A 19,527-nucleotide genomic window follows, 5' to 3' on the forward strand; every position below is an offset into this window, starting at 1 on the left:
CAGACGCGCTCCGCTACGGGAAGTCGCCCGAGGCTGGCGCCCACCCCGCCCTTCCCCGCGCAGGCGCGTCCTCGGGCGCCCGCCCAGCTAGGTTCCCGTCGGGCCTTCGCTCGCGGCGCCCCGGCGCTCTGGTGACGTCACGGGCCCCGGGCGCCCTCATTGGTCCATTTCAATAGTCGCGGGCTACTTGAACTGCACGAACAGCCGGCGGCCGGCGCGCTGCTCGCGGCACCTGGGCTTCGCTCCTCCCGCCCGCAGCGCCTGCTCCGCGCGTCGGCCGCCAGGGTCCCGCGCAGCCCGGGAGCGGCGGGCGCAGTGCACGCTCTGCCGCCGACGGATCCCGACCGGAGCCGCGATGCCGGGCAGCTCGAGACAGTCGGGTCGCGAGGCGGGCTCTGCCCTGCTCTCGCTGCAGCAGGAGGACCAGGAGAATGTCAACCCCGAGAAGGCGGCTCCAGACCAGCGGGCGCGGGCGGCCCTGAAGACCGGGAACGCGCGGGGAAACGCACCGCAGCAGAGACTCAAGGCTCGGCGGGTAAAAGGGCGCGAGGCTCGGTGGGAGGGCCGGGCGGGAGCCGGCCTGGTGGAGCAGCCGAGGGGGCCTGAAAGCACGCTGCGCTTTCTGGTGGGAGTCGGGCTGCAGCCTGTGTGGTCCCGGAGTTGTAACATCAAACAGCCACAGCAGCCCTGCCGTGTGTGCTGCCCTCCAGCACTAGAGGAGACTTCTTTCCAAAAGTGCCCGGAGTCATCCCGAGCGATGCCCCCCGCGGGTCGACTTCGCCCAGCTGTGTGCCTTTCCCTCCACTTTTAAAGACGGGCATTGCCGTGGGATCCCTTCCCCCTCACCATCTGCTTCGCAGATTACCTCTATTTCAGAGAAGGAAAGATAGAAAGCAGTATTTTGTTTGACAAATCCGCCATTTTAGCCAGACCTGTATCTTTGCTCCACCCTGGAGCTAAAGTTGTGAATCAATACTTTCCCCTAAACTTAAACCCTTGACCGGTTGGTAGTTCCAATCAGTTCTATTTATAGCCTATGTAGGAATGGCTGTGACAAACCGGTTCACCCTTTATCTTGGATTACTCAAACTATTACTTATCTGGGCTTTGCCTTAAGAAGTGTATTTTTCCTGACATAGTATTTGGGGAAAAAAGCTGAGAGCCGCGGGGCAAGAAGGCAGAATTCTTTTTAAAAATTGCTTTTTAGGTTGCACCTCTTAAGGACCTTTCTATAAACGACGAACATGTCGCTAGTGGTCCTTCATGGAAAGCAGCCAGTAAACAGCCCGCCTTCACTATCCATGTGGACGAAGAAGAGGACACCCAGAAAATCCCACCTGAGCACAAAGAAATGCGGTGTGAAGATGCCCTGGCCTTTAATGCTGCTGTCTCTTTACCTGGGGCAAGAAAACCACTGGTACCTCTTGATTATCCAATGGATGGCAGCTTTGGTAAGGGTTTTGCTTTTTATTTTTGAGACAGGGTCTCAATATGTAGCTCTGGCTAGTCTTGAACTCAAATCTTCCTGCCTCAGGCCTGTGACACCATACCCTGCTTGGTACTTTTTAAAGATCTTTATGAAACTTAAGAAATTAGTTACTTCATTGGGTTAGTGATACTAGTTTTAAGGCTGTCGTTTTGTTTTGTTTTTCTAGACAGGGTTTCTCTGTTTAGTCCTGGAACTTGACTTGTAGACCAGGCAGCCTCTCTCTCTCTGAGTGCCATGTTTAAAGGTGTATGCCACCACGCCCAGCTACGACTGTCATACCTGGTCATAACACAGTGAGTTAGGATTACTGCAATGAACTTAAAAGGGTATCTTAGATCTCATGGCTAATACTCAGACCTACTGACCTACAAAAGGACTCATCCTTAACAGACAGGGAGGGCAATTTTAATTAGATTTGGGGGGGGGGGTTGAGGCAGGGTTTCTCTGTTTTGTTTTGGAGGCTGCTTTGTAGACCAGGCTGGCCTCGAACTCACAGAGATCCGCCTGCCTCTGCCTCCGGAGTGCTGGGATTAAAGGTGTGCATCACCAACGCCCGGCCTTTTAATTAGATCTTAAATGCTTATTTTAATCTGACTTCATAAATGCTTGGTTGGGAGAATAAATTACAGTTGTATTTATGACTCGCTTCTTAACATGCCACTCCCTGAGAGTGCTGCTTGAAGCTACAGTAAAGCATTATGGAGCTGGGCGGTGGTGGCGCACGCCTTTAATCCCAGCACTTGGGAGGCAGAGGCAGGCGGATCTCTGTGAGGTCGAGGCCGGGCTGGACCGATAGCCTCCAAAACAATACAGAGAAACCCTGTCTCATAAACACCCCCCCCCCCCCAAAAAAAGCATTATGGTGTCTGCCGTCCCTTTTAAGTTAATTTGAATGTTCATCTGATTCAGGTCAGACACAGATGCACAAGGAACACGGAGCAGCAGCTGCAGACAGCTCTGCTGTTGCTGTGATCTCACTGTATGGAGACCAAAGGTGTACTTGACTTTGGGATATCTTTAACTACTTTTCCATCTCATTTCTTGATACAAGTTCTCATTGGAGGTCATTGGTTTGACTAGACTGTTGGCCATCAAGCTTCAGGAATCTGGCTATTCTCAACCCTCTTTCCTTTCCTTCCCTGTCTTAGGGTTACAGATATGCCACATCTAGTTTCTGTGTGGTTCTGGGAATACAACCCACATCTTCATGCTTGTACAGCAGGCACTATACCAAGCCATCTCCCCAGCCCCCTTTATTTAGTTCTACTGGTGGGACAGAAGGGTATAGAAATAATTTATTTTTATATAAGTTTTGTAGCTTTTTCTTAACTCAGTGTGCTCTAAAAAAATGGAAATTCGTTACCTCGAAGATAATTTAAATGGTAAAAACTACAACTGAGTGTGTGCATGCCTGAACTAACATGCAGGACACAGGCAGGACTGCCAGCCTGGGCTACAGAATGAGACCTTGTTCTGTTTACAAACACCAAGTCCCTTACAGACTACAGTTAGTCTGTTTGAATGCATGTGACAAACTTGCTATCTTTACTGATGTTTGTTAATACATTTAGCTGATTCTCTACTCCTTGATTGTGATTTGAATGTCAGTCTCTGAGACCTACCATCTCTTTTAAGACAAAACGATAATTATTTCAAAACTTTAAGGATTCTGCTCTAACAGAACCACTGTACCATCTATTCATCTCATGTGGAAGATGATATTTAAGGTACTTTTCAGTCTTAGTCACCTATTGGTGGTATATTTCATTTATTTATATTCATATTTATAAATATATAAATAATTATATTTCTTTTTTGGAATTAAGTTCATCCTAAGCTATGGGGACAGAAATACTAAGACCGGAATAGGATACTCTGTGCTGCTTTGCCTGAGGGTCTTTTTAGTTGGGAAAAATAAATACTTTGATTTTAATATCATACACAGAATCACCACATGCTATGGATATGTCCATTGTCTTAGAAGAGGAAAAGCCAGTGAGTGTTAATGAAGTACCCGACTATCATGAAGATATTCACACATACCTTAGGGAAATGGAGGTAAGGTTCTGTTAATTAAAAATGACTTAATAAGCTGGGTGGTGGTGGTGGTGGTGGCAGCAGCGGTTCACGCCTTTACTCCCAGTACTCAGGGGGCAGAGGCAGGCTGATCTCTGAGTTTGAGATCAGCCTGGTCTACAAGTTCAGGACAGCCTCCAAAGCCACAGAGAAACCCTGTCCCGAAAAACCAAAAAAGAGAGAGGGAGGGAGAGATAGACTAAGTAAAATTGAAAGGATAATGTTGACATCTAATAACTAGTGAGTTACTCTAATGCTAAACTTAAGCTTGTGATTGGTAAAGTACCCTAACTGAAGTTTTAATACTACTGAGTTTTTCTTCAGATTAAATGTAAGCCTAAAGTGGGTTATATGAAGAAACAGCCAGACATCACTAACAGTATGCGGGCCATCCTTGTGGACTGGCTAGTTGAAGTGGGAGAAGAATATAAATTGCAGAATGAGACCCTGCATTTGGCTGTGAACTACATTGATCGGTTCCTCTCTTCCATGTCTGTGTTAAGAGGGAAGCTTCAACTTGTGGGCACTGCTGCTATGCTGCTAGCTTCGTAAGTACAGCCAATTTAGTTAGTCATTACACACTACCCCCTTTATTTATACTTTATTGGGCGCTTTCCCTGCAAGAATATCTTTGTAGCACATGTATACAGTGCCTGCTGAGGCCAGAAGAGGACACTAGATCCCCAGACTGGTGTTAAAGACAATTTTATGAGCCACTCACTATGCTGGTGCTGGGAATCAAACCTGGGTCTCAGCCTGTGCTCTAACTATTGAGCAATTTCTCCAGCCCCACTTACTATTTTATAATGGAAAGGATAAATTAAGATTTCCAGCTCTCGAATTCGAGGCCGGGCTGGACCGACAGCCTCAAACAATACAGAGAAACCCTGTCTCGTATTTTAACACTGACAGCTTTAGGGACGACTGGGCTGGGTGAGCTTCTGGGAGTAGAGGAGGAAACTTGTTTTCTGACCTAGAACATAAAACTTTCTAGATATGGGTTTCATATGCCTTGAATGGGCACAGACCATCTACATTTTAGCAGGCTAGATCATTAGAGTTTTAAAAAAACTCTTCCACAATCAAAGTGCTTACTGGAGTATCTTCCCTCCATCGGGACAAAAAAATGTTTAAAAGTAAGGCATTATTTTCTCAAAACTGTAGATCATCTAAATTTTCAGGTACTCTGTCCTTGTTCTCCATGTTTTTAAAGTTATGTTATTTCCTTCGACTACATGGGAGACACACCAGAAGCCTCTTACTAATTGGCTGTTAAATCATCTCAACTGGAGATGTAGTCAGCTGCTAGTGGGAATGTAGCTGATGGAAGTGACTCTTGAGTCTGTATAGCCCAAGCATTTTAGATTAAGACAAAGCCTTCTTTGGGAAAAACTCACTTAAAATTTCTTTTGTTGTAGAAAATTTGAAGAAATATACCCCCCAGAAGTAGCAGAGTTTGTGTATATTACAGACGATACCTATTCCAAGAAGCAGGTTCTGAGAATGGAGCACCTAGTATTGAAAGTCCTTGCTTTTGACTTAGCTGCACCAACAGTAAATCAGTTTCTTAACCAGTATTTTCTGCACCAGCAGCCTGCAAACTGCAAAGTTGAAAGCTTAGCGATGGTAAGTTCATTTTATGGGTTTTTTTTTTTCTTCCCTTTTTTGGTTATGATTAGCCCTGGTTCTGTGGTATAGTGTTGTAAGTATTGTCAGGCAGTTAATGTTCCAATACACAAAAAAACCTATAGCTAGCAGAAGGCATTAAAGGTAACTCAATAAGTATAGTAACTACCTATATACTAGATAAGTATAGCTCTAAACACACAGTGCCACTATTTACTTACTGTTTATTAGATATTATAAGTAATTTAGTGATACTCTAGGTATATAGCACTAGTTTGTGTGAAAATGGTGTACCTTTTATATGTCAGGTACTTAAATATTTGGTGTCCCTGGGAAGGGGCTGAGAGGCCCAGGAGAGAATTTCCCCAGGGATACCCAGAAGTGACCGTGCTAGAAAAATACTAACTAGTGGTTTAAAGAGAACATCCTGGTAGATTTTTTTTAAGTTCTAAGGGGGCAGAAATGTAAGCTGAGGATGGAGCAAAGCATTGGACTATTTTTCCCAGGGCTGATACAGAACCAGGGAGCATCACAGAAAGGTAAAACCGGTCAGGATGCAAGGGTTCAAAGTGTGAGTCTTAGAGCTCTTGTGATTATAGTTGTTTTTCCCTTCCAGTTTTTGGGAGAATTAAGTTTGATAGATGCTGACCCATACCTAAAGTATTTGCCATCACTTATTGCTGGAGCTGCCTTTCACTTAGCACTCTATACAGTCACAGGACAAAGCTGGGTACGTATTGCAGTTGCTGGTTTGGTCTGGGCAGAAAACTTAGCTGTAAACTTGGATTTGAAAGCTCTGCTTCGGGGCCGGGCGGTGGTGGCGCACGCCTTTAATCCCAGCACTTGGGAGGCAGAGGCAGGCAAATCTCTGTGAGTTCGAGGCCAGCCTGGTCTACAAGAGCTAGTTCCAGGACAGCCTCCAAAGCCACAGAAAAACTGTCTTGAAAAAACAAAAACAAAAAAAACAAAACAAAAAAAAAGCTCTGCTTCAAGAATCTGGGCCAACTGCCTGCTGCTAGCAGGGAAAGTAGTCAGTCAAAAGATGTGAGCTTGAACATGTTAACGATTAGCGCCAACATTAAGGTCAACTATAAAAATGAATGCCCTGTGCTGTTACTGAAAACTCAATGGTTGTCTTTTCTCTTTAGCCTGAGTCATTGGTACAAAAGACTGGATATACCCTGGAAAGTCTTAAACCTTGTCTCATGGACCTTCACCAGACCTACCTCAGAGCAGCACAGCATACCCAACAGTCAATAAGGGAAAAGTACAAACATTCAAAGTAAGAATCAGATTCTCATTCATTAAAGGGTATGGTAATCTGCCACAGCTGCCTCAGTAGGATAGTAAATCATGTGTTAGAAGATGTTGTACATGGCATTTGCCCCCTTTCATCTGGTAGGGGATGGGTAAGGGAATACATGTTCTAAGTCTATTCAAATAGAAATGGCCATTTCTCCAGGCTGGGGCACATAAACTGTTCTGTGATCGCCCCAATGAATATTTACTAAAAAAATTTTTTTCTCCTCAACAGATACCATGGTGTTTCTCTTCTCAACCCACCAGAGACACTAAATGTGTAAGAATGAAAGACTACCTTTGTTTAAAATGGGAGTCACTCAGAGTTCACAATGTACAGTTTTTGTCTTGGGTTTTAATTTCACAAATCATTTCACAATGTAGATGGTATAGCCACAGACAAATTATGGTATCCATTGCTTTTTAAATGGTTTTAATTTGTATATCTTTTGTACATGTGTCTATCTTAGATATTTGGCTAATTTTAATTGGTTTGTTAACATTTGGTGCTACCAACTGTCAGGATAATAAGAATAAATTGATTTGGAAATCTTTGCAAGTCAAAGTTAATTTGAGATAATGACTGATAATGTCACTTAGAAAGGCTAACTTGGGTTTATTGTTCAGTGGGGGTAGAAAGAGCTTCCTAAAGGAAATATTTCAGGGAAACTGACATTGATTATTCTAAGCAACTGAACCAAATTGCTGACTTGGTCATGAAATAAGCAAAACTAGACTCTTCAGGGTTGCAGAGATTCCCCAGACACATTGAGCTCTACTTATTTTATCAACTTTTACAAATAAAATTTTACATGGAAGGAAGATTTTGTGCAACAGAAAAGTTGTACAGAAAGTTTATTCAAAGCATAATGTTAAAGACAAAACAATTTATGAAACAGTTCAGCTCTTATAATGGATTTTCAAATAAAAAATACCCAGGGCTGTTAAAGCACTGAATAAATATCCTTTTAGTAGTTTTATATACAAAACATCACTTTAGCTTTAATTAGCAGTTCTCTTCTTTCTCCTCCTTTTCACTTGGCTTCTACTTGGTGCCTTTTCTTTTGCACTGGTGGTCTGAGCTCTGTGAAAATAAAGTAATGAATGCCACAACTCAGTGTATGTGCACTGAATCCTGGACCGGATTGCTAGAACTCTGAAGGCATCCTGTTTTATAGACATAGACATTTTTATGTATATTTGAAAGTAACCAGAAATCTGTTACCTTATTTTCTTTGGAGTCTTGTCTGGTTCCAAAATGATCATTTCTTCTTCTTCGCTATCTGACAGCACTATAGGGGCACCTTTAAGAAAATACCCAAAACTTATCAATATCATTAGTCCTAGTGCTCAAGCTCTGCTGCCTGGAGGCAGCATATACAACATACTCTTTCCAAAAATTTTGTAAAAAAGTCATGTTTTCTGTAGTTTTGTTTGTTTTTTTTAAAAGAGAACTCATGTAGGCCAAGACGGTCTAGTTTATTACTACCAGGGCTAACCATGAAAAATGTAGAAAACTTTTGTTTGCCCATATTAATTATATATATGTAAATAAAGCATGCAAATTAATCATTTGCCTATTTTGGCTGGCTGTGTATTCTTTGTCTCAGCATCCTTGTTATCTTAGCTGTCCATTAGCTTTACTAAATCTTAGGAAAATAGATTTATGCACATGATAGTGGGGTGACAACATTATTAAGACAACTGGATACAATGAATGAATGGTAAAGGATTCTATACAGCATTTAATAGACACAATTACTTTAAAACACCCATTAACCGCCAGGCAGTGGCGCACGCCTTTAATCCCAGCACTCGGGAGGCAGAGGCAGGTGGATCTCTGAGTTCGAGGCCGGGCTGGACCGATAGCCTCCCAAACAATACAGAGAAACCCTGTCTCGTAAAAACAAAACAAAAAGACCATTAACCTAATTAAACCAACATTGTCAAAACAAAGACCAAGTCTATAAGCATTCTCTTCCATGAAGACAGGTAGAATGTGCATTAGTTCAGAGTGCATACTGCTCTGGTAAAGAGCCTGAGTTCAGTTCCCAGCACCCACATATGGAACTCCAGCAAATTCTCTGACATCCATATGCATACAGTTTCTCAGACAAGCCACATTTCAGATGTTCAATACGTAAACGGTGGCTGCTATCCTATGCAGTGCACATAAAAGAACATTACTTAACACAGAAGATTATTAGTTTTGTGTGCAACTGTAAGTACACATGTGTGCTGGTCTCCAGAGACTAGAAGATGGGGTTGGTTCCCTTGGAGCTGGAATATAGAGGATTGTGAACCATCCAATGTGAGTACTGGGATCCAGACTCGCCCACATCATGAGCTTTTTGTTGAGTCAACCTATACAAGATAGCTTGCAAGGATGAGATCTTAAGGAAAGCCCTTCAAAACCCATGGATAGACTCTTGTTTGTCTGAGACAAGATCTCTAGTTTTTGGTGTCCCAAAACTCCCTATTTAGAACAAATATCCTCCTGCCTGTGTCTCCTCGGTGCTGAGATTAAAGGTGTATGTCACACCTATCCCTATGTAATTTTTTTGTTTAAAAATATCACTATTGCCAGGCAGTGGTGGTGCACGCCTTTAATCACAGCACTCAGGAAGCAGAGGCAAGCGGATCTCTTGAGTTCGAGACCCCCATGGTATAGTTCTAGGACAGGCTCCAAAGCTACATGGAGAAACCCTGTCTTGGAAAATATATATAACACTATCACTTACATGCCAAAGCATACCACTAAATCCCCGAGATAGCCATCCAAGACAGGAAATACCCCTATATATGATCTACAATTTCCATACAGATACCTCTTTACACAAATATATATGTTTTAGCTATAGTTTATCTATAATATATATATATATAGTTTATATCTGTAGCTGTCTCTATAGTACACATTAAAAGCCAAAAGCATCACCTACCTTGGTTTCCAGTATCAGAAACTCCTCCAGTGTCCATCTTTGTATCATCAAGAATAACAGCTTCATCAATGCCACCTTCCTCCTCTTCCTTCTCAGAATCTTCAAGGCCACCCCAGGAGTTTTCTATTCCATCTCCAATTTGGGCAGTTCCAGGAGTCCACAGCACAGGTTTTGAAACACTTAACAAGTTAAGAAAACTGAATATCCAAAGTACTACTATCTCAGCTATTTTAATACTGCGTCATATGTTCCACAAATTCTTAGGAATAAAATAAAACTACTACAGATGGATAACATAATTGGACATCACCAATAATGAATAACTTCAAGATTATGTAATACCATGTAAGGATCTTGGCCATGTTATCAGTATTGAAGTAGTTTCTGAAAGGGAAATGAATGCTGTAATTTGTTTGTATTTTCTTACAGTACTAGAATGGAACCCAGTGCCTTATACATAGCTAGAAAAGTGCAGTACCAACGAGCTACATCCCCCAGCTCTAAGCTGGTTCTTAAGCAAGAAAAATGTATGTTTTTTAGAGATAACTGACAGAAGCTAGATGCTACATTATCAATTTAATATGGCATATTTATCTCGTAAGTATGATTTCCCCAAAAACAAATTTCAATATGCACATTATATGACCTTGATTAAAAAAAAGTTATGCATCTTGTTACTGTAAAAAACTACCTCATAAAGATACACTTCTGGAGGAGGTTCGGCTTCAGCAATAATTTCTTCTGCTTTCTCCTCTATGTTGGAGGTATCAACAGAGGCCTTCTCCATTTTAAACGCTGTGATCCTTTGATTTGCTATAGACTCTGCAAAGCCAAACTTGCCACCTTCTTTCCTGTAGGTGGGTTTTGATAATGGTGTTTGGAGATGACAGTAAGAAAAGAGGGAAAAAAATTACTATTTTGGCTTTGGTAAATAGGAAACAGACTTGCTTAACTTCACTTGTTCTCAATAGCTTTAACGGTTAAAAAAAGAGGCCAGAGAAAGGAGACTGGCGTATCTGTGGAGGAGTATCTTGATTGTTAATTGGTGAATGAGGCAGGTGTTCCTGTGCTACATCAGAAATGTAGCTAAGCAGGAGCCTGTGAGCCAGCAATCAGCGTTCCTCTGGTTTCTGCTGTACTCCCTCAGCTCGGAGTGAGTTCCCTGATTAGAGGTAATACTACATGAACTAGCAAGGAGGCCTGCCTGCCTCCAGGTTCCTCACTGGTGAACTGTGATCTGGAAGTGCAAGCCAAATAAATCCTTCCCTCCCCCTAAGTTTCTTTGTGTGTGTGTGTGTGTGTGTGTGTGTGTGTGTGTGTGTGTGTGTGTGTGTGTGTGTGTGTGTGTGTGTACTAGCATAGTTATCAAGACAGATGTCGCCATAATTACTGAACCTCTGCTGCATATGTGCTAGGTACCTGAAGTATATTCCCTAAGCTTCAAGTCAGCTATATCAGACAGATGGCACCAGCCTCCACAAGACAAGTAAGTACACTGAAATGCTAGGTACTTGTTGCTTAAGGTAACATGAAGAGGAGCTATGAACCTGCCTGTTTATTGCTTCTACTAATTTGAGTTAGTGGATTCTTTTTTATAAGAACATGTTAACTTTTAAAGAAAACACTTCTATGACTTTTTAGAATAAAATCTCAACTAAGTACTAGTATATACAACTGAGATTCATTAAATAAAGACCAAGTATGAAACTATATGGCTGCCCTTGTGTGACAAAAGCCCTGCCATATACAACTGAGATTAAGTAAAGACAAAGTATGAAATTATAGGGCTGCCCTTGTGTGACAAAAGCAAGCCCTTAGAAACATGCATTTAAAGAGCATATAGTTCTGAGAAATTAAACTTACCTAACTTTCTGGTCATTTTCCAAAGCTTTCTGTATTAGCTCTGTGATTTCTGCTACTTTCACACCAGCTATTTTACTGCATCTCAAAACCTGTTTGTAAATTTGAGCTGTTAAAGACAACAAACTAAATGGCTTTTTCTAATGAAACCAAAACCATGACATGAATATTCTACCTTTACAATTTAAGCATTTCTTTTCCAAATGTGAGAGAGGCACAGTAAGTAGCTAAGACAAAATAAGAAAATTACTTTAACTTTTGAGGGTCTAGCACATTAAGGGAACAAACTTGAGAACTTTCTTATGTAACAGCTAAGCTACCAGAGACAACAAAATGCTCAGGAATACAGACTTCCTTTCTGTGCCAGTAATCCACCGAAACAAAAATCTATCGTGGTTGCAATTCTAGCACCAAAGGTGCTGGTGACAATAATGCAAAGTAACATTCACCGAGCAGTCTGTGTCCCAGATACCTATAATCTGCCTACACATTTACCCTTCAATCCATTCTATGGCACCAGCAATAGAACCATCCCCTAATGTACAGGACAATGAACAGAGATCCAGAAGTAAGTCATTTGCCCAAAGGCTATAAATATCAGTTAAAACTGGAACTAAAACTGTTCCCTGTACATAATTAGTGCTTGCAATGCTACATGGCACTCTATTTTCTGATTGCCTCTGTGTGGATCTGGTATGTGGCTGGGTTTGAGTATCATTGTTAGTTGTATTCACATTCCAAAACTAAAACTAAGCTTTCTCTTAATGTATACATTTAATACTTTAATTTCAGCACTCAGGAGGTAGAGGCAGGGGAATCTGAGTTCCAGGCCACTCTAGTCTACAAAGTTCCAGGACAGCCAGGGTTGTTACACAGAGAAACCCTGTCTCAAAAAACAAAACAAACAAAAAAGGATAATTTTAAAACAAATGAAGTAACAATAAATCTTCTGAAGAGAGACCTCTTAGAGGGAAGCTAGTCAAAGCACTAACCTGGTCTTTGAGCAGCATTATCCCACCACTAGACTGAATAGTACAAATTTCTCGATGCTTATTCATGGCAATCACCAGCAAGCCATCCATTACTCGCTCTTCTCGTTCATTGGGGTCCACCAATAAATATGTTCTGAAACAAATGTTAAATTGTCCTGAACACACATGAAGCTGAGTGCTGTTTCTAAACAGAGTGGGTTTGTTAAAGTTTGCATCCAAAGTCAATACTTCAGCACTGAAGGAGTCACTTTAACTCAATGATTTCAATTACGAGGAATGTATGCTTCTCTGGCCATTACAATGAAACCACACTAGGTTCAGACTGAAATTCAAATGACATATAATCCAATACTCATACCTTCTCTTTGATAAAATGATTTCTGGCTCATTTATAGATAGATAACATTAATTTGGTTCATTTTCAAATGGCACCAAGACCCTGTGCTCTCAAGTTCTAGAACCTGTAGATGGCACAGAAAAGGCTGCCTGTTTCTGCAGTGTCCTCTGCTGGCAGATACACATGGGCACTGAGCTCTACTCCAACTATGGGTATAAAATACTCAGTACAAATAGAAGAATGTAAAATCTTGAATAATTTTTAAAATACTGGTATATAATAAAATGAAATATTTTTCATCTATAAGGTTAAGAGAGGTATAAAAAGTTTTTAACTTGTTTTCATTAAGGACCCCACTACATTTCTGAGTTTTGCCTAGAGTGTGCTATGGAGCCCAGGCTGGCCTGAAAGCCACTGAGCTTTTCTTCCTGTCTCAGCCTCCCCAGTTTCTGGTTTTCACACTTGCTATGTTTCTCTCACCTTTTAATGCGACTACTGGAGATTGTAAGTTACTTTTATGGCATATACATTTTACTTACTAGATAATGCTGGTCCATTATCGAATTAGCTTCGATGACTAAAAAATCCTTACAAAGACAGGAAGAAACCAATAGATGCTGTAACATTAAGGTGTATCAGATCAAAGCAATAAAGATGCTGAGCTGGAAGAGTGTTACACACAGCATGCACAAAGCCCTGAGCTCAATCCCCAGCACCATGGAAACCAGGCATGACAGTACATGCCTGTCATGCCAGCACATGGGAAGCAGCGCTGGAGGATCAGAAGTTCAAGGGCAACTCAGCTATATGGAACCATCATGAGACGTGAGACCGTTTCAATAAACAGAATCTGATTCCTAGTATGCTTGCGTGTTCAGCCCATGACAAGGTGACACTTACCCTTGCTGGAAGAAAGCAAAACTGATACAGATGGGCATGTGGTGGATGCTCAGCGGCACAGGGTCGCGCTCTTCGGGGGTGTACTGTTTCAGAAGAAAAGGTCAGATTCTTACAGTCAGCATGAGAGAGACACAAGAGTACTTTGAGACCAAACACTAAGAAATGAAATTCTTAATTATGAGTAGCTAAATGTCTTTTATAATTGCTTATGACTTTGGCAACTGTGTTCGTATTTTAGGATGATAAAACACTGGTCTTATGTCTGATCTTCTATCCCAAATGCCTTTTTAGTAAGGTGTATGTCCACTATTACACAAGAAACCTTGAACTTCTCAGAATAGGATCTACCTCCATGTAAAACTAATCTCAATCTCTCTCTCTCTCTCTCTCCTCTCCCCCCCCCTTCCAGTCTTCAGATTTTCCTCTGACAAAGCGCCTCAAAACAGCTTTATGAAAGCTTGAGCATTCCCTTTGCACTTCAACGGATACTTCATTATTCCAGCATGTAATATATATGAATCAAAATTGACCTACCTGCAGAAAGAGGACAGCACAGAGCACTGGTTCTCACAATGATCCCTGGACGAGCACTGGGACCGTCTGGGCACTCTGAGTTAGAGGTATAAGTTCTTAGGTCCTATCTCTACCCTGCTCTATAAGCAGAGCCTAGCAGTATGTTGTTACTAAGCCCTCCAGGCACTTCTGATCCACTTGTGTCATATACTTGGCTTAATGAACGAAAGGACTAAAGAACACATATAAATCTGGTGAACCTCAGTCTTTTTCAGGTACTGTTGGTCTCTCAAAACTAAATATCTCATGCTGACCCTAAACAGACACTAATCATTTCCTCTAGTAGACAATCCAAAGAAAGGGTCATGGTTCTATTTCAGAAAACCAACCTGGGTTATTATATTATTGACAGACATTTTTGTAAGGGAACTGGAAATTTCAAGTGCAATTTTGAACATCTGCAGGTTTATGAACAAATACTAGGACAGATCTAAATACCATCTGCCACATGCCTCCACTAATAACTGCCTGTCTCACATCCAGGACACCATTTGTTCATAAAAACAATTCCAGTTTGCATCCTGGAAGCTTACCAATGTTACTTCCTCTCCTTGGACAGAGACGTCAGGTCTTCGGAAGTGACACAAGGCTACGATTGCAGCAATGCTGGCGGCATCAATAATATTTCCATCATGATTTAATAAATGTAGGTCTACACGGATCTGCCAAACCTGAAAGTGAATTGAAGACAAAAATAAATCCTACCTGAGCATGACCAGTGGCTACTGGAAAGTAACACTGCACAGTTTTTTTAAATTAAAGCGTGCAGTTAATCCTTCCAGTTTATCCAGTAAAAATGCATTTAATTTTAAGAAAAACAAATACTTGAAATACCAATAGTTAACTTTTCTATGTGAGTCATTTGAGGACATGACAATATGTAAATAAATGGAATCACTCCAACATTTAAAACCTCATTATGTTTTTTAAAAAATGTCCATTTTCATTTTACATGTGTGTACGTTTGCTTGTATGTATGTGCCGCACTCATGCCTGGTGCCCCCAAAGACCTTAAGTGTTAGCTTCTGGTCACAGGTGGTTGTGACTGACATGTAAGCGTTGGAGCTGAAACCAGATCTTCTGAAAGAGCAACCAGTGCTCTTAACCACTGACCCATCTCTCCAGTCACCCTAATGCTGTCTGAATCAGCAGTAGCCATTGTTAAAAGTTTGGGACATATTTCCCACCTTTTCACCAGCAACAACACAGAGAGATTCAGTGTCTATACACTTTGAATTTCTTAGACACCTTTCCAAGAGTCGATTCAGCTTCACCAGGAGATCTGACTGCCTTTGGAAACAAGAATGAACTGATGTCATGAACTCTGAGCATTAACAACAGTTTACTGTGGCTAACGGAGCTTAAGAAAGCGAGATACCTGCCGGGTTCAAAAGCCGGAGCAGCCATTTGAGAAAGTTCAAGGTTAAAAAACAGAATGCCTTCTGTTGCTCTATTGAGTTTTGGAGAAACAAGTTCACAGGAAACCTGTCCAAGAACTCTGCAAAAATAAAGGTACAAAGCAGTCAACTAAACATACTTCTCTTTTAATTAAAAAGAAAAAAATGAAATGTAAAACAGAAAAAACAATTCTAAGTAACAACACAATGTGACTTAGGAGGCAGAAATTACATACAGAATGTGGTAGACTGGGACCAGCAGAGATGCCTCCACACACAAACCGTGCACACACACACAATAAAATGTTTAGATGTAAGAGTTCATGCAGAAAAAAAAATACCCAAAAGGATAGCAGGAAGGAAATGAGAGACATGCAGGTAACAAATTCTGTGATAGATGTCAGCTGCCTACATGATTTATAAAGATCACGAGAAACTATGATATTCATATAGCAGAAAGCACTCGTGGTTAAAAGTGTGACCAGAAAACTAAAAAGGCTTACATTAAAGAAACACAGTTCTCATCAGATAATAATCAGATTTTTGAGTTGCCCCCTAAAAACTGGGTCAGTATATAATTTTCACATCTCCTGTGGCATTATCTAATTGTTTCGTGTTACCTTGTTTTCCCAAGTTCTACAATACAGCATCCATAATCCGTTCCGAATGAGATCCTGATGTTCCTGTAATCATAGGTTTGTCTGCCATCCAGCCTCTGTAAGCAAACATCATTTATTCCTTTAACCTTTTAAGAGCAGCAACTGTGTCTGTCTGGTCCTGGGCCCCAACACCCCTGGTAATAACAAATGCTGGTGGCCTGAGACTCACGGGAACTTTTCCAGGATAAAATAATTGACCTGAGGCTGGGGGAATGGGCAGAGTTCACACTGGGAACGACCCCGAGTCCACACCACGACCACACCAAACTGACAGTGACTCCACGGGCTACCGGAGTCCACGCCGCAGGCAACCCGAGTCTACACCCAAAGCCACGGAGACCTCGCACCTTCTTTTCCTCGATGGCGCGGAGCAGGAAGCGGCGCTCGCAGTTGGAGAGCGGCGTTTCCTTCATGGTGTTGGCCACGCAGGGGAAGAACAGTACTGAGAAAACTCAGCACGCCAGCTTCTTCCCGGCGTGGAAAATCGACGTCACTCAGGCGCCGGCGCGCGGAGCGCGGTGTGGGCGGGGCTAGAGGTCGCGGACCGCTGCCGCGGGGAGGGGCTGCGCTGATTTTCTTTCCGAAGCTGGCGGCTGAACTCAGGAACGTGTTGGAGAAAGAATCGCGTCTGCAGCACAGTCCTGTTCCTGCGTGTCCCTGGCTAACCTGGAACTCTACAGGGGGTTGGGGGATAGCAAGCAGGGCTTTCCCCCAGCTCTTGGCTCTGGCTTCTACCAGCTGGCCTAGAAACTTCGTTTACTGTCTGCTTTTTATTCGAAGTCGCCAGGCTTATTTTTGCCTACGCAAACGTGTTCTCCATCTGGTGGCCAGTGCCCTGGTCTACCCATATCAAGAGATGGTATTTGCCAGCTTGGGTAACAGTGAACGGCAGTGCCCAGTCCCCGTTCCTACTTTTTTTTTTTTTTAAATGATAGTACCTATATATCACTGGTTGTACTGGAACTAACAGATCCTCCTATGCCTACGAGACATAACAACTCTTGAATGGGCCTGGGAAGTAGGGATTTCCCCGGATCTTAGCCAGCTACTGGAGTCCAGGCTGACCTTCTTACTGGAATTACACATCATTTTAGAGCAAACCGTGCTACAGCTCTTGGTTCCAGGTCAGAGACCTTGGCCCCAAAGACTTGACAACTCTGATGCTTTCCAGTTATCAGGCCTGCAGTTTCTAGTCTTGCTCTCTGTTCTCTCTGGCCGTGCTTTACCGTGCTGCCTCGCTTCCAGCCCAGGCTGCTTTTGAACTGCCCAGCTGCCCGCCATTGTCTCCGCTTGGCCGCCAGACAGCACAGCTGTGTCTGCTGTCACAGCTGCTTTTCATGTTGCCCCCTCAGTTCACAGAACAGAAAGACAAGAGCGCTTGAGAGAAAACTTTTATTGGGTCAGATGCTCCAAAACCAGAGAAGACAGCACAGGATAGTGTCTTCCAGGCAACTCACTAAGTGATCCCGAGCCTGCATCTTTTACTTGTTTGTTTGTTTGTTTGTTTGCTTGTTTTGTTTTTGGTGTGTTTTTTTCCTTTTTGTCAGAAACATAACGGTTTAATTATGGAAAATAAAGAATTTAATGTTTTTCTACCATCATCCTGCAACATACTGAATCAATATATCTTTGAATTACATTGTGTTAAAGTGTTTGGCTTAGGGACTGGAAAATGGCTTAGAGTTAAAACACTTGGTCTTTCACAGGTGCTGTGTTACCAAACCCAGCACCCACATGGGGCACTGAACAACTATCTACACCTCCAGCACCTGGAAAGCCTAACCACTCTTCTGGCCTCTTAGGATACTGTGTTCAGCACACATGTATAAACTCACAGACATGCACATATACACAAGCACCTTCATTTTACTAGTATGCAAAATTGCTTTTATCCTTATCATTTAAAGAAGTTTCCTTATTTGTTACATGCTTTATTCACATGCCTAATTTACATACCTATATGCTTGACGTTCCATAAAAGGGTGTAAGGGTGGAAAAAGCTTAAGATGCCCTAATACATAGTTCTCTGGAGTTTGTAACACAATATCTGGCCCCAGCTGTTCCTTACCACCATGACTGACTCCAGGAGACTGGCAACTGGCTGCAATTAGTGTGCAGTGTTCTTGGAACAGCGGTGGAATATTCAGAAGGCTAGTGCTTTTTGTAGAGATACAGCTGACGAACTGACAGCTCTTTTGTTGGGAGAGCAGAGAAAGTCCAACTGCTGCTGAATATTGGGTCATATTGCCCAGCTCCAGTCTCTGCTTATTTATGAAAAAATTAACATCAGAAGGAACACTTACTATAAGAACACTAATAACACTAATAGTGATTTTCAGAGTGCCCCAGAGAGGAGCAGGCCCCCTCATCTACCTCACCGAAACTTTAGTGGTGCTGCAAGGCTTAACACTGGGCTTTGGGGTAGTTGCAATATAAAGTAGTTAAACACAGGAACCCTAAATTATCTGGATTCAAATCACCTCTATTCTTGACTATCTGTGATTCTGGTAAAGTTACTTAGAATATATGCTTTGTAATAGTCTGCAACCTATGAGAAATAAAGATGAGTCAGTATGTGTAGAAAGCTTAGAACAATGCCTGTGGAGAGGAAACACCAAGAAAAATCTTGCATGTTTGTAGGCAGAGTTTACCTGTCCTGATCACCTGTTCCCAAACACCTGGCAGCTACTTCCCAAATTACCACACAGAAGCTTAATATTACTTATAAATGCTTGGCCAGTAGCTCAGGCTTGTTACCAGCTAACTCTTACATTTTAAATTAACCCATATTTCTTATCTATCCTCTGCCACATGGCTTGTGGCTCTACCCATCCTCCAGCATGTCCTGCTTCTTTTGTGGCTCCTGGCCATTCCCTCTGCCACCAGCCTTTTTCCCTGTATCCTCAGTTTGATAATCTGCCTATACAGTTTTGTCTGTCTATTGGCCAATCAGATTTTATTAGCCAATGAGAGTAATACATATTCATACTGTACAAAAAGACTGTTCTGCACCATTTCTCTCTTTGGTCTAATTACAAAAGGAAGGTTTTAACCTTGGAATAGTAAAACTATATATAACAAAAACAGTTATCAGGTAAGAATTATAGCTGCAACATCCAGTCCATTTGTATTTGCCAAAATTAGAGAAAATAATCAGTTATCTATCTCTTCTTGGTGAGTCTAAAGTTTTATTTCTAATTTACTTTCTTTTATAACTAAGGAAAATTATAATGAGTTAGTCTTCAACTCCATCAAAGACCCCAGGATGAAATGTTACCTATTGATAGGAACGTCATGCTGTCTGAACAGTCAGGGCATCCAACTCTGGCATACAGGCCTAGCATATCTGACAGACTTTCCTGTGAATCAGGGAATTC

General features: G+C 42.0%; 2 protein-coding genes across 3 annotated transcripts; one reads left to right on the top strand and one right to left on the bottom strand.

The window, feature by feature from the left end:
- The first annotated feature begins 221 nt into the window (after positions 1-221).
- Ccna2 (cyclin A2) lies at positions 222-8,064 on the top strand. Its single transcript, NM_001281634.1, is given in 8 exon segments — positions 222-535; positions 1,208-1,451; positions 3,435-3,547; positions 3,890-4,113; positions 4,984-5,191; positions 5,808-5,921; positions 6,340-6,473; positions 6,726-8,064. Coding segments are annotated over 8 exon segments (1,266 nt in total). The 5' UTR covers positions 222-355; the 3' UTR covers positions 6,775-8,064.
- Exosc9 (exosome component 9) lies at positions 7,329-16,655 on the bottom strand. 2 transcript variants are annotated; one of them, XM_040754492.1, is made up of 12 exons: positions 16,498-16,655; positions 16,112-16,206; positions 15,473-15,592; positions 15,282-15,384; positions 14,628-14,765; positions 13,522-13,604; positions 12,285-12,417; positions 11,296-11,384; positions 10,137-10,283; positions 9,433-9,611; positions 7,716-7,794; positions 7,329-7,574 (listed from the first exon to the last, which is right to left on the bottom strand). In XM_040754492.1, exons 1-12 carry the CDS (start codon positions 16,561-16,563, stop codon positions 7,493-7,495), a joined length of 1,314 nt encoding a protein of 437 aa, XP_040610426.1. In that variant the 5' UTR covers positions 16,564-16,655; the 3' UTR covers positions 7,329-7,492. The 2 variants fall into 2 exon arrangements, with proteins under 2 accessions (XP_040610426.1, XP_040610427.1); XM_040754493.1 differs by having other exon boundaries at positions 7,716-7,839.
- Positions 16,656-19,527: the final 2,872 nt, after the last annotated feature.

This window comes from Mesocricetus auratus, unplaced genomic scaffold (genome assembly GCF_017639785.1).
Source record: "Mesocricetus auratus isolate SY011 unplaced genomic scaffold, BCM_Maur_2.0 Super-Scaffold_100011, whole genome shotgun sequence".
Taxonomy (NCBI): Eukaryota; Metazoa; Chordata; class Mammalia; order Rodentia; family Cricetidae; genus Mesocricetus; species Mesocricetus auratus.

Excerpts from the sequence above, each read along its gene's own strand:
- Exosc9 (XM_040754493.1), bottom strand. The coding sequence starts at position 16,563 with ATGAAGGAAACGCCGCTCTCCAACTGCGAGCGCCGCTTCCTGCTCCGC. Across the intron at positions 15,385-15,472 it reads CCGGCTTTTGAACCCGGCAG|GCAGTCAGATCTCCTGGTGA; the intron begins GTATCTCGCTTT and ends TTGTTTCCAAAG. Across the intron at positions 11,385-12,284 it reads TAATGCTGCTCAAAGACCAG|GTTTTGAGATGCAGTAAAAT; the intron begins GTTAGTGCTTTG and ends ATTTACAAACAG.